The 16,233-nt window shown below is 46.8% G+C and overlaps 2 protein-coding genes across 4 annotated transcripts; both read left to right on the forward strand.

Moving 5' to 3' along the window:
- The first annotated feature begins 95 nt into the window (after positions 1-95).
- Positions 96-13,398, forward strand: LOC102232582 (opsin-5-like). 3 transcript variants are annotated; one of them, XM_023333901.1, is made up of 10 exons: positions 96-439; positions 1,151-1,600; positions 1,740-1,945; positions 2,020-2,119; positions 2,207-2,311; positions 2,376-2,599; positions 2,668-4,540; positions 4,616-4,938; positions 6,752-6,945; positions 13,315-13,398. In XM_023333901.1, exons 2-7 carry the CDS (start codon positions 1,459-1,461, stop codon positions 3,151-3,153), a joined length of 1,263 nt encoding a protein of 420 aa, XP_023189669.1. In that variant the 5' UTR covers positions 96-439; positions 1,151-1,458; the 3' UTR covers positions 3,154-4,540; positions 4,616-4,938; positions 6,752-6,945; positions 13,315-13,398. The 3 variants fall into 3 exon arrangements, with proteins under 3 accessions (XP_023189669.1, XP_023189670.1, XP_023189671.1); XM_023333902.1 differs by having other exon boundaries at positions 1,273-1,600; XM_023333903.1 differs by lacking the exon at positions 1,151-1,600.
- Positions 12,982-16,181, forward strand: LOC102217241 (protein CXorf40A). The gene is made up of 2 exons (XM_023333905.1): positions 12,982-13,574; positions 15,758-16,181. The coding sequence occupies exons 1-2, from the start codon at positions 13,298-13,300 to the stop codon at positions 15,964-15,966; spliced, it is 486 nt and encodes a 161-aa protein (XP_023189673.1). The 5' UTR covers positions 12,982-13,297; the 3' UTR covers positions 15,967-16,181.
- The last annotated feature ends 52 nt before the right edge of the window (positions 16,182-16,233 follow it).

Here is a 16,233-nt window from a genome sequence, read left to right on the forward strand (position 1 = left end):
TATTTCACGGTTCACCTGTCACGGTCTCGCTGCTTCGCGGATTTGCATCGTGCATTGTGTTCTGCATTCTGATTGGCTAAACAGTCTCTCTGCTTCCTCTCTACCTGTGTGTCAATAACTTTGCGGGTAATATGTACACGTACGTAAAACAGCTTGCCAGATTTAAGTTAGCAAATTCTCTTGCAAATTTCAAGTTTCTGTAAAACCCATAATGTCGACAAAACGTTCTGCACCGACAAAGCACTTGCAGTCGGGCCCAAAAGGCAGAGGAAGATGGTCACTGTCGCAGAACCTTTTATAAGAATCTTTTTGCCCAGAAGAAAAAAGAGCAACAACAGCTACCAATGACTATGTTCTTCCCCGAACAAACACACCTGCACCGCGGGCTTTAGGAGACAACAACGCGACAGAGCGGAGCCAGAAGAGCCGCGAAATGCAGGTGAGTCACTATTTGTCCACTTTGTATTTTTTTTTCATAATCATTTTTTTCTCGTTCTAATCAATGACTCGGGTCGCTGTGGGGCGGTGCTGATCTCCGCAATTTGAAGCCTTCACTTCGTATTGATGATTAAAATTATTATTTTTCAGTATAGTAGTTATTTGTAAAAAAAAAAAAAAAAGAAAGAAAGAAAGAAAAACATTTATACAGTACTTTTATTTGTTAAAAAATGCTTGGCCCTGTAAAAAAGGTTTTGTTCTTTGTTTTAAATATATTATGGAGTATTTCATTGTATAATAATTGTTAAAAAATAAAGGTTCCTACTTCGCGGATTTCGCTGATCGCGGGATCTTTTTGGACCGTAACACCCGCGAAAAACGAGGGATCACTGTATAAACTCCTCCAACTCTTCAATTTGTTTCTCTCTTTAATCTTTTCAAGGTTTTGATAATGTTTCATAATATGCTCTACTAACTCTTCATCATCCCAAAAATCACTGCTTCCTGTGTTATTATGTTCTAAATATTGTATCTGAGTGTTGATATTATTGATCTTCTCTCACCATCAAATTTTAATTTCAATCAGTTTAATCTGCATGAATTTTCTTCCTATTATTATTTAATGGTGGTTAAGGTTTGTGGAGCATTAGCTTTACTAACTGGAATGGATCCTGTCCCTTTACCCGCCTCTCCATCGTAACCCTTAACCCAGTGAACCCGGTCGGCCCGAGGGCATGGCGGTGCAGATAGAAGTCATGGAGGAGGAGGAGGAAGACGAAGACGTTTCAGCAAAGTAACCTGCTGTTCGTCTGAGTTCAGGTGTTTCTGAACCAGACAGGAAGCTCCACCTGATCATCCAGCCAATCAGAGATTGGTTTCCATGGTGACCTGACCTATGACCTCCCCGGCTGGGTGTTGGTTCTATGCCAGCTGGGAGCTGAACCAGGATCAGCCGCTAAATTTACCTCAGATTACCAGCAGAGCCGTTGCTGAGAGGACCGTCAGACCGCAGACAACAACATGTCCCTTAGCAACACCGCCGGACCTGGACCCGGAACCGGACCCGCCTGGAAGAATCACAGCTTCAGCACAGGGGGGGGCAGGGACCCCCCTCTATCTGACCAGGGAGAGACTATCATCGGGGTCTACCTCCTGCTGCTGGGTGGGTTCTGGACCAGAGGAACCTTCTGGACCTTCTGGAGGTTCTACAGAACCTTCTGGACCTCGGTCCAATATTCGCTGTCCTCTGCAGTGCGCTGACTGACCCTGATCGGTGGGTTCGCTGTCCTCTCTGTCCCCAGGTTGGATGTCCTGGTTTGGGAACAGCATCGTCCTCTTTGTCCTCCTCAGACAGAGAGCGTCTCTGCAGCCCACTGACTACCTGACCTTTAACCTCGCCGTCTCCGATGCCAGCATCTCCGTGTTTGGCTACTCCAGAGGCATCATTGAGATCTTCAACGTCTTCCAGGACAGCAGCCACCTTGTCTCCTCCGTCTGGACCTGTCAGGTATCTCTACTGGAGCAGATGGACTCCTCTGTCCTGCTTTAGGTAGAAAGGGTTCCTCTGTGGTTCTCTTTCAGGTGGACGGGTTCTTCACGCTGGTGTTTGGTCTCAGCAGCATCTACACCCTGACGGTGATCAGCTTCACCCGTTACATTAAAGGGTGCCACTCCACCAGAGGTCTGGGCCCAGCAGAACTCATCTCGGTACTTTCAGAATCTCGGTTGGAAGATGCTTCTGACCCTGTAGCTGTGTCTTGTGTTTCAGCTCATCGAATCACCAGGAGCTCTGTCTTCGTCTCTCTGCTCTGCATCTGGGTCACAGCTGTGTTCTGGTCTGCAGCGCCGCTCTTAGGCTGGGGCAGCTACACAGGTAGGAACCCGGTTCTGATCCAAACCCACCTCCGGCACTGCCCCTCACCGCTGCTGCTCTGCAGATCGGGGGTACGGTACTTGTGAGATCGACTGGTCCAAAGCCAGCTACTCTGCCGTCTACCGGTCTTACATCATCTCCATCTTCGTCTTCTGCTTCTTCGTGCCGGTCCTCATCATGCTCTTCTGCTACGTGTCCATCATCAACACGGTGAAGAGGGGCAACGCCCTTTCTGCCAACGGAGACCTGACCGACCGGCAGAGGAAGATCGAGAGAGATGTCACCATCGTGAGTTCCCACCAGCATCCGAGTCTCTGTGAGTCAGCAGGTCTAATGGCTCCAGTTTCCTCCTCCAGGTCTCCATAGTGATCTGCACGGCCTTCATCCTGGCCTGGTCTCCCTATGCAGTGGTCTCCATGTGGTCCGCCTGCGGTTTCCATGTACCCAACCTGACCAGCATCTTCACTCGCCTCTTCGCGAAGTCCGCCAGCTTCTACAACCCCCTGATCTACTTCGGCCTCAGCTCCAAGTTCCGTAAAGACGTGGCCATCTTGCTTCCCTGCACCCAGAACGCCAAAGATGCAGTCAAGCTGAAGCGCTTCAGACCAAAGGCAGAAGGTCACGGCCGCCGTGCTGCAGGAGGAGCCAGACTCAAAGGTCCCCTGAACCGCTCTGAAAAGAAGTACTCCCCGATGAACCAGAGCCCTCAGGCTGCCACCCCGGGCAGTGGCAAGGAGACGCCGCCGCCTGGCACCGCACCAGCTGATGCCAAGGAAGTGTTTTTCATCAACATGGCCGCTGCGCACCAGGCCAGCTCTGAGTTTGAGTGTGTCAGACTCTGACCAAGCCACCTGAACTCTGATGCTGCAACTCTGTCTGACCTTAATCGACCATGATCCAGGAACATTTCCATCCTCTGGGCCTTCAAAACAGAAGAACCAGGTTGCTTTGACCTTTAACCCCATCTAGAGACACTCTTGTAAAAGTACCAAATAAATTGAAGAGGTCAGGTAAAGATTTATCTCTAGAGTCTCAGATTCAGGTTCTCTGACCTTTAGACTGAGTTTTATTGAGAAGCTTTTGATCATCAAATGATGATTCGATTCCCTGCTGAGGGAAGTGACCAGCTGCACTTAAAGGGCCGGTATCGTGTAAAATTGTACCTTTCCAGCATGTTAGAATCAAACCTGGAGTGTTCCCTTGATTCGTTCATGTTTGAGAAATCCCTTCCTTCAGCTGTGCTAAACACCAAGGTGGACCTAGCTCCGCCTTCAAGGCGCAGCTCCTCTCCAGAGCTGCGGCTCCTTCAGACTAGCCAGCAGCAATTAGTAAATATCTGCTGAGTTTATTGCAGGAGCTGCTGCTTAGAGCAACGCTGGTAAAAACTGTTAAACGTTGAGGAGAGAAAGAGCAGGAATTGTTAAACAGACAGAGGCCCAATTTCAAGGTGCTAAATTATAAAATCAAATTTCTTTCAAGTCATTTGGGATCAATGCAACATTTTTATACCAACTGAAGGGAACAACAACTGGATTAGGCAACAAATGGCACCATGTGGCTGGAAAACACAGAATACTGGCCCTTTAAATGTCTTTTCTGTCTGGTTAGATCAGTTTCCTCCTCTGAAGTTTGGGGTACCCCAAGGTTCCCTTTTGGGGCCCAAGCCCTTCTTATGCTTCCTCTGGGGCCCATCTATAGAAAACACAATCTGTCATTTCACTGTCAGGTTCTGCTGCTTCCTGTTTCGTTGGGTTTTAATTCTTTTATTTCACTGCTTTTGCCTGTTCTTGTGTAACAGGGCTATAAAATAAAGATTGATTGAACGTAGAAGTGCACTGTGTCTAAAGTTTGGTGGAGGGATGATCATGCAGTGGGGCTGATTTTCAGGAGCTGGGCTTGGGATCTTCATCATCTTCATCAGTGAATCTTCTGCTCTGCTAATGAATCAGAAACACACTGAGCTGTAAAATCTCTGATTTCATCATGAATATTTCTCCTCCGCCTGGCTCCCCCTGTCAGTCAGAAGAGGAACTGCAGTGGAGCTGATGGTGAAAACAAAATGGATGAGCTCTCTCCACCGGAAGCGACGCGGAAGTCTGACATCCTTTCTCCCAGGAAGCTGGAAAGATCAGAGACGCCGGAGTTTACCGACCAGCCGGAAACAGCCGAAACGGAGAGGAGCCGAGCGGAACAACCTGGCTGCCATCATCAAGCAGCTGAGAGGACTCAGTGAGTGGTTCTGACCCGGTTCTGATTCTGACATATCATCTTGCCTTGTTGACCTTTGACCCTGGTGCTGACCAGGCCGCCATGCAGAGGACATCTTTGGGGAACTCTTCCTGGAGGCCAGCAGCTTCTACCTGAGGATGAGCAGGCTGCAGGAGAGGGTGGAGACGCTGGGGTTAAAGGTTACGCAGCTGGACTCCACCGTGGAGGAAGGTGGGAAGTCCGGGGAACGGCTGGGGGACCTGAACACATCATCACCTCTGTCATCAGTGTCCAGTGTCCCTGAAGGACATCAACCTGACGAAAGCTTTCAGGAGCAGTACCAGCCAAGACCAGCAGGTGGTGTCGCGCTGCTCCATCCTCACACCGCTGCTGGAGACCTACCATCGCTGACCCTAAAGGTCAGTGTAAGCCCTGCCCCTCTGCGTCTAATAGGCCACCTGGTTCCAAGTCCACCGCTCTGCAGCAAACAGGAAGGGCGGGACGGACCACTGTCAGTCTCAGACCTTATTTGGAAATGGGACCGTTGCACTCCGGAAGTGAAGGGGGCGCTATTTCCTATATTATCCACGGTCTCCCGTTTTTATTTTCTTTTGAAATCTGTGATATATCTTCATCTTTAGGAAGGATTTCCACTCTCAGCATGTATTTGAACTTCTCTCTTTAATTTACTTCAGCGCAGCTCACAGTTTTTAAATTCTGTGGCTTTCTGTGAACTTCTAAATCTGCTGCTTAGTGGCATCTTTTCAGGTCTGATACTGCCTCTAGTGGCGTGGTGATGGTAACACAACTAATCTAATTACATTACTAAATCAGAGACCACAACGTCTTTATTATTTATTATTAATTCTGGCATTACTGGAACCTTAAAAGATAAAGTTCCTCACAAAACACCATACATTTTCATTCCTTTAGGAAGTAGAGCTAATTAAATGACATAAACAAAACCTGAAAGTGGTTCCAGTTTCAATCAATGGCCAACCTGTTGAAACTGTGGCTAATTTTAAATACCTCGGGTCATTCCTGGACAGTCAGCTCAGTTTTGCTGAAAACACTGGTTATATTTTTAAGAAATGTTCTCAGAGACTTTATCTTTTTAGACCCAGTGATCTTTGGGTTACCCAACCAGAGGTTGTGTACAACCAGTTAGGTAGAGGTTGTTGAGTTAAACTGTTAAAACTTTACATTTTAACTTGACTTTTTACTCATCTCAAGTTTTAACTGTTGACTGTTTTAACTTTTCATCTTTTCAGCTGGTTTGGTCACATGAGCTGCAGACTAACAGAGAAACTTTTCAGAAAACTTTCAATGGCAGGTAAAATAATAAGTAATAGTTTGAGCTCATGAAGGCCTTATTGTTTTCCTCTGGTAACTATAGAACATCTATTAGAAGTCATTTATTGACAGAGCAATAATTATTCTTAGCCAAACTAAATGATAACATTTACCTGTAGCATGCTAAGTGTTTTACTTGATGCACAAATTGTTGATCCTGTGATTCTATGAAAGAGTTTTATTTTATCGTTTTAGAGTCAAAGAAAAATTTCCACCTTGGAAGACTAAATAGTTTAACCAGATTTTTTCCTAAATATAAAACTCTACCAACAAAAAGTCTCAGAATAATATACATGGCACCGTAAAAATAAAAATGTAAATTATTGCTTGTATCTGTTTAACAATCCTGGTTATTCTTCTGTGAACCTAATTCATTTGTTTGTTATTGACTTTTGCTCAATTAAATTTCTTATGTATATATTGTAAATGGTATTTTTATTATAGTTGATCATGTTGTTTTTCATGTCTTATTTCTTTTGTTCCTCCTATAATTGAGAGATGCAGTATATAGATATTTATAATGTATAAAGGTTTTGTTTATGTCATTTAATTAGCTCTACTTCCTAAAGGAAATGAAAATGTATGGTGTTTTGTGAGGAACTTTATCTTTTAAGGTTCCAGTAATGCCAGAATTAATAATAAATAATAAAGACGTTGTGGTCTCTGATTTAGTAATTAGATTAGTTGTGTTACCATCACCACGCCACTAGAGGCAGTATCAGACCTGAAAAGATGCCACTAAGCAGCAGATTTAGAATTTCACAGAAAGCCACAGAATTGATTAAAAACTGTGAGCTGCACTGAAGTAGGAGACTTGCCTGGTTCTGGTCAGGGAGCAGAACTTACATGAACCTCAGCCTTACCGTTTCCGGCCTGCAGAGGGCGACACCGCCTCGCTGATCCGGGACGGTGAGAAGAAGAAAGCAGCAGGACTACTTGGGACTACTTGGATCGATTCTGAAGGAGGCTCGGCATCGGTTTGCGGTGCTTTGCGCATGCGCTTGGACTTATCACGAGGTTTCCTGCAGGCTGACGGTCAGGTGAGGACTTCCGGTCGGGTTCGAAACCATCAGGTGGTTATAATCGGGTCCATTTCGGGGGTTCTGGATCCTCAACTTGCAGATGGTTCTGCTGAGCTTCAACTCTTCTTTCAGAGAGACTGGACCCGACCAGAACCAGAACTGGGTTGTTTACAGTGTTTCCTTCTCCTGCTTCCAGCTGCTGGCTGATGAACAGTGAACAGCCCGGTTCTGGTTCTGGTTCTGGTTCTGGTTGTATGAAGAGAAAAATCCGAACCTGAAGTCAAAAGTCGAGACTAAGGACCGGAGAGAAAACTGATCAGCTATCAATATTTCCTGCAGTTCTAATAATTCATCAGTATGACGTCATCCGGCGCAGTGAGGTCATTCTGCTGCACTGAGGTTTTTTATTTATTTATTGCATAAATTTTTATTGCACAAAGAGAACATCGAATGGTCAATAACAAAACAAAAATGAAACAAATCAGCAAAATGAATAAAAATCAAATAAAAACATGTTTTTGTAAACATTAACTCACTTTGTTGCGTTTCTGATCAGATTTGTTTTGAAAAACAAAAGTTTGTTTTTGACAGCAGCGAATGAGCCGAGCGTTTTGCATATGGACATGTATGACATCATATTTTGTTACAATAATTCACTAGAAATGTAACATTTTTCTTTGACTAATTAACCAAATTGAATATTTGGTGTTAAAACAAAATCCACATTTATGGTTTTAGAAGACGGAATGTTATGAAATAGTTCCCATAAATGTAGTTATTCTTTACATTCATTAAACAAATGTTTAGTTGTTTCCGATTTATTCTATAAATCTGTTTATTGTAATTAGATTTGGTTGCATCACTTTTAGTTAATGTTTCACCAAAATATGCCAAATCTTTGAAGCCAATTATCTTTCTATATTTATCAATTATTTTAATCATTTTTCCTTCACATTTAATAATCCACATTTCTCAGTACTTACACATGTGAAAAACAGAAACAACTCGAATCTGACAAACGTAATAATAAATTCAATTTATGAAAGTCAGACGTTTCTTTTCAAACGTCGCTCAACATTTCAAAAATAAACGCATCAAACAGGACAAACGGTTCCGTCAGCCGGGTCTCCTCCGCTCCACATGTCAGTTAGGAACCTTTCCCAGATGTTTCAGCTCCTTCCAAAGATGCTCAATAGGATTCAGGTCAGAGGTCAGAGGTCACAGCAGGCCACTAGTCGGGACTAAAGGGATCTGCAGCGTTCCTGTTGTCTCTTAGTCGCCAGTTTGTATCTGAAGAGTAGAAAACCTGCAGGAAAAGGTTCAGGAGTGAAAAACCCTTAACAGAACCGTCCAGAACCGTTAACCTGCATCTCCGTCCTCAGCTGGAGAAACATCTGTGATGCGTCCACCACCGACGGAGCCCAGCGGCCGCCGAAGGCCGCGTGAAGGCCATGTGAAGGCCGCGTGAAGGCCATGGGCGTGAAGGCCATGGGCATGAAGGCCATGTGAAGGCCATGGGCATGAAGGCCATGGGCAGGCCGCGTGAAGGCCATGGGCGTGAAGGCCATCGGCATGAAGGCCATGTGAAGGCCATGGGCGTGAAGGCCATGTGAAGGCCATGGGCATGAAGGCCATGTGAAGGCCGCGTGAAGGCCATGGGCGTGAAGGCCGTGAAGGCCATGGGCATGAAGGCCGTGAAGGCCATGGGCATGAAGGCCGTGAAGGCCATGGGCATGAAGGCCGTGAAGGCCATGGCCGTGAAGGCCGTGTGAAGGCTGTGAAGGCCATGGCCATGAAGGCCGTGAAGGCCATGGGCATGAAGGCCGTGAAGGCCGTGTGAAGGCCGTGAAGGCCATGAAGGCCATGGGCATGAAGGCCGTGAAGGCCATGGCGCCCATGGCCGTGAAGGCCATGGCCAGGAAGGCCGTGTGAAGGCCGTGAAGGCCATGTGCATGAAGGCCGTGAAGGCCATGGCCGTGAAGGCTGTGGCGGCTGTGAAGGCCATGAAGGCCATGGAGAATAGAAAAGAATAGAATAGAATAGAATTCAACTTTATTGTCATTGCACTGTCACAAGTACAAGCAACGAGATGTAGTTTGCATCTATCCAGAAGTGCTCTACAAGATATAAATATTTATTCACAGATGTACAAGACTATGTATGTATGGACTATAAGAGGTTATAGCAAGAGATATAGATATTGTGTATAAATATAAATATGGGAGCTATATGCACAGATTATACAGAATATACAAAAATGTTAGGGAATGGATTATAGATAAATAATGGCAGATAAAATTTACAGGTTGTATGTGTGTGTGAAGAAAACAGTCCGTGATGTGTGTGTGTGTGAGGATAGTCCATGTGTTATTGTTGTATGAGAGGATAGGGGAGTACAGTCCTTATAGTTTATGTTTTATATCAGGAGGCGTTCAAAAGCGTGACAGCTGTGGGAAAGCTTCCTGTAGATGTCCTTGATGGCAGGGAGCAGTGCCCCGGCGATATACTGGGCAGTTTTCACCACCCTGCAGCGCCTGCCGGTCGGAGACGGAGCAGTTCCCGTACCAAGCTGTAATACAGTTGGTGAGGATGCTCTCAATGGTGCAGCGGTAGAAGTTCGTGAGGATCTCTGAGGACAGGTGGTTCTTCCTCAGGGTCCTCATGAAGAAGAGGCGCTGATGCGCCTTCTTAATGAGTTTGGAGCAGCTGGTCGTCCAGGTCAGGTCCTCGGAGATGTGGACTCCCAGGAACTTAAAGGTGTCCACACGCTCCACCACTGTCCCCTTAATATGGATGGGTGGATGTGGGTCAGCGTTCCTCCTGAAGTCCACGATAAGCTCCTTGGTCTTCTCGGTGTTCAGCTGCAGGTTGTTTTTGTCGCACCACTCAGCCAGACGGTCTACCTCCTCCCTGTAAGCGGCCTCGTCATTATCTCTGATGAGGCCGATCACCGTGGTGTCGTCTGCGAACTTGATGATGGCGTTAGAGCCGTGGACAGGTCTGCAGTCGTAGGTGAAGAGGGAGTAGAGGAAGGGACTCATCACACAGCCTTGTGGCACTCTGGTGTTTATGATGATGGTGGATGAGAAGTGGTTGTCCAGCCGGACATGTTGAGGTCGACTGGTCAGGAAGTCGAGCAACCAGTTACACATGAGTGGACTGATGCCGAGGTCTGTGAGTTTGGTAATGAGTTGTGATGGGATGACAGTGTTGAATGCTGAACTAAAATCTAAGAACAGCAGTCTGGCGTAAGTGTTCTTACTGTCCAGGTGAGAAAGGACAGAGTGCAGCGCTATAGAGACTGCATCCTCTGTGCTCCTGTTCTGACCTGTATGCAAATTGGTGGGGGTCTAGTGTGGGGGGGAGACAGGATCTGAGGTGTGCTAGGACCAGCCGCTCCAAGCACTTGGTAATGATGGGGGTAAGGGCTACCGGGCGGTAGTCATTGAGTCTGGTTGGGATTCTTGGGGATTGGGACGATGGAGGTAGACTTGAAGCAGGTCGGTACCACAGCGCGGGCCAGGGACAGGTTGAAGATGTCCGTCAGCACTCCTGCCAGCTCCCCAGAGCACGTTCTGAGGACACGTCCAGGTATGCCATGAGGACCCGCAGCCTTGTGGGATTTAATCCTGCTCAGAGCCGCTCCTACGTCAGTGGGGAGGAAAGTCAGTGGCTGTTGGCCTGGGGTGGTAGCTGCTTTGGTTGCAGTTGTGGTATTCCCTCTCTCAAAACAAGCATAGAAGTTGTTAAGTTCGTTGAGGAAGGAGACATCAGTAGAAGCGGGGGTGGTATTGGGGTTCTTGTAGTCTGTGAGAATCTGAAGGCCTTGCCACATACGTCGGGGGTTGGCGTTAGAAAAATGATCCTCCACCTTCCTTTTGTAGTGGTGTTTGGCCTTCTTGATTCCCTTCTTCAGCTCAGCCCTGGCTGCACTGTAAGTCTGTGCATCCCCTGACCTGAAGGCGATGTTGCGGGCCTTCAGCAGGAGACGAACGTCTCGGTTCATCCAGGGTTTCTGGTTGGGGTACATGGTAATGCGTTTGCAGGTGGTGACATGTTCTATGGTGGTGGAAATATGGTTCAGTACAGATGAGGCGTACTGATCCAAGTCTGTATGGTGGAAAATAGTCCAATCTGTATTCCTGAACCGGTCCTGGAGCACAGCGTCTGAGCCCTCTGGCCACACCTTTACTGTCCTCACGGTAGGTTTCACACGTTGGATGAGTGGTAAGTACCGAGGTGTGAGGAACAGGGAGAGATGGTCTGATTGTCCGATGTTGGGGAGGGGTGTCACATTGTAAGCTCCAGCCAGATTGGAGTAGACATGGTCCAGGGTCTTGTCTCCTCTGGTGTGGCAGGAGACATGTTGGTGGACATGAAGGTTGTGAAGGCCGTGAAGGCCGCTGCTTTCCTCTGTGCAAACAGGAGACGTTTAGTTTTCCTCCAGATGTTGTCTCGCCTCAAACAGAATGACTTGTCTCACCCTGTGGACTGATCTTCACTGATCTTTGTCACTGAATCAGCAGCAGTTTTGCACAGAAGCGCCTCCACTTCCTCTCTGATGCTTTTTAGCAGAGGCTCCACCGTCTTTTACATCTTTCACTGTTTAGGACTCTTTCAGCTGCAGGCTCTCTTTGGAGAACGAATCCACTTGTTTCTCCATTTCTGTTGTTTTCTTCTTAAAGTCTTTGAGCACCTTCGACTGGAGCAGAACCGACTTAGCAATAGCCGCTAACGTAACACTGTGCTGCTTCGTTTGTAAGCCAATTTCTTATATGCGGTCATCTGCTTCCTTCTGCCCCCAGGAACTTACAGTTTTAACATCGCCTCAGTGTTAATTTCTTCCTGAGACCTTCGCTTTTCTTTCGGTCGGGATTCTGGCTTCTCTCCAGTTTGCTAGCTGCCTTTGTTTGCTAGCCGTAGCTGCTGTTGAGGAAAAATGATTATTTTTAGTGCTTAATACAGTTAATCTTACGGCATGTGTAAAAGGTATATTGAACATTCTTATTTTGAACAAATTTCTTTATTTTGAACAGGTTTGTGTTAAGGATTTAAAACTAAACCAGATGGCCAAGTATTCAAAGTATCCCTCAAATGGGCCTCTCACTGTGTTATCAGAGGACAGGAGGCCATAAAATTAGCATCTCCTGCAGGGCAGAATCACTGGAGCTTGGAGGAGAGAAGCCTGTTTGGTTCACAGAAGATCAAAAGTCTTCCAGAACCAACATCTGGGATGGTGTAAAACTGAATACAACATAGAATGTTGAAACCACTAACATTTAATTTCTAAGACATTTTTCTAGGTACTAATAGCATGTTTTTAACAAAGATTGTATTATCTAATTGGAGAACTACTAATCTAGTAAATGATGAATGTATTTAAAATTGTACTATCTGTGACTATATCAGAATCAAATGGAAATTGTTTGAATGAAAATGTTTTGTTTAGTATTAGAAAATTGCTCAGGATTTATGCTAAATTGGGTTTACTTAGGGTTGAATATTATGTTTCATAGGTTAGAAAAGGAATTATACCTCATTTTGTTCTGTTGATTTTATGTGTTATTTTTGGCAAGACTTAATCTTTTGAGGTGCTGGGTGCAGAGGAGCAAAACTGGGTTTTGGTGAAGATAACCTTTCCTTGAACCAAATTACTGGATTTAAGTTTGTCCTGAGAATTTATGTAAGGAGAGATAATGGGAGAGACTCCGGATTCCACAGGTATCTGTGAAATCTTATCTTATGTTTTTCTTTACCCAAATGACCGTAGAAACCAGGAAGCCAGGACGCAGCTGTTGGCTCTTTTGTTTTACCAAGAGAGCAAATGGCCTTTGATCTTTGGCGTAAATTAGGGGGAGTTCTAAGTTTCTCTGAGTCTCCAAGGTAGCTTCCAGTTGGTCAACCAGAGGTACGCCTTAATTGAATATATTAAAAAGAAAAGACACACCTTCAGTATAAGAGTTCGTGCACAGGAGTAATAATTCAGATAGCTGCCACTATTTTGCTTTTTTTGCATCAGCTCTCTCCAAAGACGCGTCTTTGTTTGTCTGTCTTTGTCTGTCTCAGGTAATGAATGTATATCTCTGTTCCTCTGCAGTTTTGTTGTTGATTCATACGTTGCCTTGTATGGGATTAAACTCTGTAATTCTGTGACGTCAACATGCAGTGTTGTTTTCCTGGTGGCCGCACGTCGCCCGCTGAGAGGACCTGGGATCCAGAGGAAGAGAGAGAGCCAAACTTTTTTCCAAAGTTAATTTATAAATTATTCTTCCTTAATACTGCCTTTGTTTGCTAGCGGTAGCTGCCTCCACAGCCACAGTGAAGTTGCTCCCGGAGCTTTTAGGATGCAGAGTTTTGACCACAGGTGGCGTAAACTTTTGACCTGTGAGTCCTGAAATCTCCCATGATGCTCCTCTGCAGCATGACGGTCCAGCTGTGGTGCCTGTCGTTCCGGCAGCCGTATGCCGGTCTGGTTCTGGACGGGGTGAAGACCGTGGAGAGCCGCTGGCGCCCCCTGCTGGCGCCGCTGGAGAACTGCACCCTGGCGGTCCACATCGCCCGGCGGGACTGGGACGGGGAGGAGTGGAGGGCGGTGTTGGGCGGAGCCTGGGGGCTGAGCGCCGCCGGCGTCCAGGAGCTGCTGGAGTCTGGGGAACGCTTCAGCCGCGGCGTGGTGGCAGGTAGGCAGAAACGGCGTAGTTAAAAATTAAACTGGGTTTTTCCAATACTTATGGAATCACCATTTATTTTATAAACATCAACAGTGTGTCTCCACTTATGAGGTTGAACTGAAGAATAAATTGTTTAATGGTTACACAGCCCCCAAAAAAACCTTTGGTAATTTTTTGTGTTTTTCTTTGTTCCACTGTCTGTAAAACTCTAAATAGGATTTTAGAGCCCCTTGCAGCCCCCTCTGGGTTACGGCCCTGCGCTCCTCCTGCGGCTCCACCAATCAGATGGCTGCACAGCTCAGTGACTCTTATCTTAACATTAATGATTAGAACGACGTTCAGTTGTGTAACTTTAGGATCTCGTTCATTCGTGGCTGTTTTCACGTTTATCAATCTGTTCATATTAGTCTCCATGTTTGAAGTTTTCTGGAAGCTCAACGCCGTTCTGGGTCATATAAATATTATAATGATATATATTTCTATTACCTGGACATAAAGACACAGCGGGACGGAACATCAGTCAAATTCTGAGGTTTATTGTGTCTCTGCTTATTTCTAAATGAGCAGCTTCACGTTCAAAAACAAGCCCAGTAAACTGAACCCGACTCATTAAATTTGCAAGAAACTTTAGAAAAAACAAGCCCAAAGTCGCTTATAATAATCGGACTTGATGACAGAAACCCAAAGTGGCTCCCGTTTTTCCAGGAATAAGATGTGCGTCTCCTCCACGGTTCAGCATAGAAACGGTGGCAAGACGCACAAAGGAGATGAAAATGAATTACCTGTTTCTGAAAACACTGGCTGATTAACGCCTTACTGACGTCACGGCAGGTAATCATCCCACAGCGTCTGGCAGGAAAACTGGGACACCTGGGCTTCAGCACCCCCCTGTGCAACTGGCTGCTAGACTTCCTCACCGACAGACCTCAGTCAGTCCGGATCGGACAACACACCTCCGATGTCATCACCCTCAGCACAGGCTCCCCTCAGGGCTGCGTCCTGAGCCCTCTGCTGTTCACTCTGATGACACACGACTGCGTCCCCAGGTTCGCCACCAACCACATCGTGAAGTTCGCGGACGACACAACGGTGGTGGGCCTCATCAGAGACGACAACGACCTGGACTACAGAGAGGAGGTGGAGCAGCTGGTGGACTGGTGCAGAGACAACAGCCTGATCCTGAACGTTGACAAGACGAAGGAGATGATCGTCGACTTCAGGAAGAACCGGCCCAGCCACGCTCCACTGCTCATCAACAGCTCGGCTGTGGAGGTGGTCAGCAGCACCAAATTCCTGGGGGTGCACATCACTAACGACCTCACCTGGACTGGGAACACCACGTCTCTGGTCAAGAGGGCACAGAAACGCTTGTATTTCCTGCGGAGGATGAGAAGAGCACACCTGCCCCCGCCCATCCTCAAGACGTTCTACAGAAGCACCATAGAGAGCATTCTGACCAGCTGCCTCTCTGTGTGGTGTGGAGGCTGCAGCGCCTCCGACTGGAAGAACGTGAGGAGAGTGGTGCGGACAGCAGAGAGGATCATCGGGGCCCCCCTTCCCTCCATTCAGGACATTTCATCCCAGCGCTGCGTGTCCCGAGGCCGAAACATCATCAGTGACCCCTCACACCCCCACCATGGACTGTTCTCCCTGCTGCCCTCTGGAAAGAGGTTCTGCAGCATCCGGTGCAGGTCCACCAGGTTCCGAAACAGCTTTTTCCCACTTGCCATCAGACTGCTGAACTCTTAACTGGACTGCACTCAAAATCTGGTCTCCACTTCATACCTTACACATGTACAGAGCTAAATAACTTCTATTTTACTGTCAGTCCTGCACTTTATATTTTATATTTATATTTATATTCATATTTTATACTGTATTTTATTTTACTCTGGAGTAACCTCACAACATTGGAACCTCAAAACATTGTCCTGAGCCGTATGCAACGAAATTTCGTTCTGTATTCACCCTGTGCATGCAAGATGACAATAAAGTCAGTCTAAGTCTAAGTCTAAGGTAGGTGACCCTGAACGCACCACCAGTCAACACATGGTGGCAAGTTGTGACCTGTGACTGGCGAGCTTTACACGCCGCCCTGAACGAGTCACTCACCTGCCAGACCCTGAATGGTGGTGCGTTCAGGGTGGCGTGTAAAGCCCGGTCATAAACGCATCTCCATCTGTTCCTGCCAGGCCTGGTGGATGTGGGCGGGACCTGGCAGTGCCCCGCCTCCCTGCCAGAGGTGGAGTTAGCGGAGCTGCAGCGGTCGGCCGTTCTGATTGGTCTAGAGCAGAAGCACCTGACCCGGCTGTCCAATCCCCGCTGGCTGAAGGGGCCCCTAAAGGCCCCTGGGGGTCGCGACCTCTGGACCGTGGAGATTCCCGCGGAGCTGTTGCCATGACAACGCTGGCAGTAACGTGCTAGTAACATCAGGGTCACCACTGGTCTCCATGGCAACAGAAATCTGCTGAGACCCAGCTTCCTGTGTAAGCTCCGACCCTGACCAGTCGGACCGGAACCCGTCTGTCTGGTTCCGGTCCGACGTCAGCTTCCATCATGTTTGTAAATATTCTGTGTTCATTTTTGTAATCAATAAATTTCTACTGGTTGAAAATATTTATGCTCATTTCCAGTTTTATTAACAAGTGGGGGAGGGGCTGAGGTCGCT

Source organism: Xiphophorus maculatus, chromosome 5, assembly GCF_002775205.1.
Source record: "Xiphophorus maculatus strain JP 163 A chromosome 5, X_maculatus-5.0-male, whole genome shotgun sequence".
NCBI classification, from domain to species: Eukaryota; Metazoa; Chordata; class Actinopteri; order Cyprinodontiformes; family Poeciliidae; genus Xiphophorus; species Xiphophorus maculatus.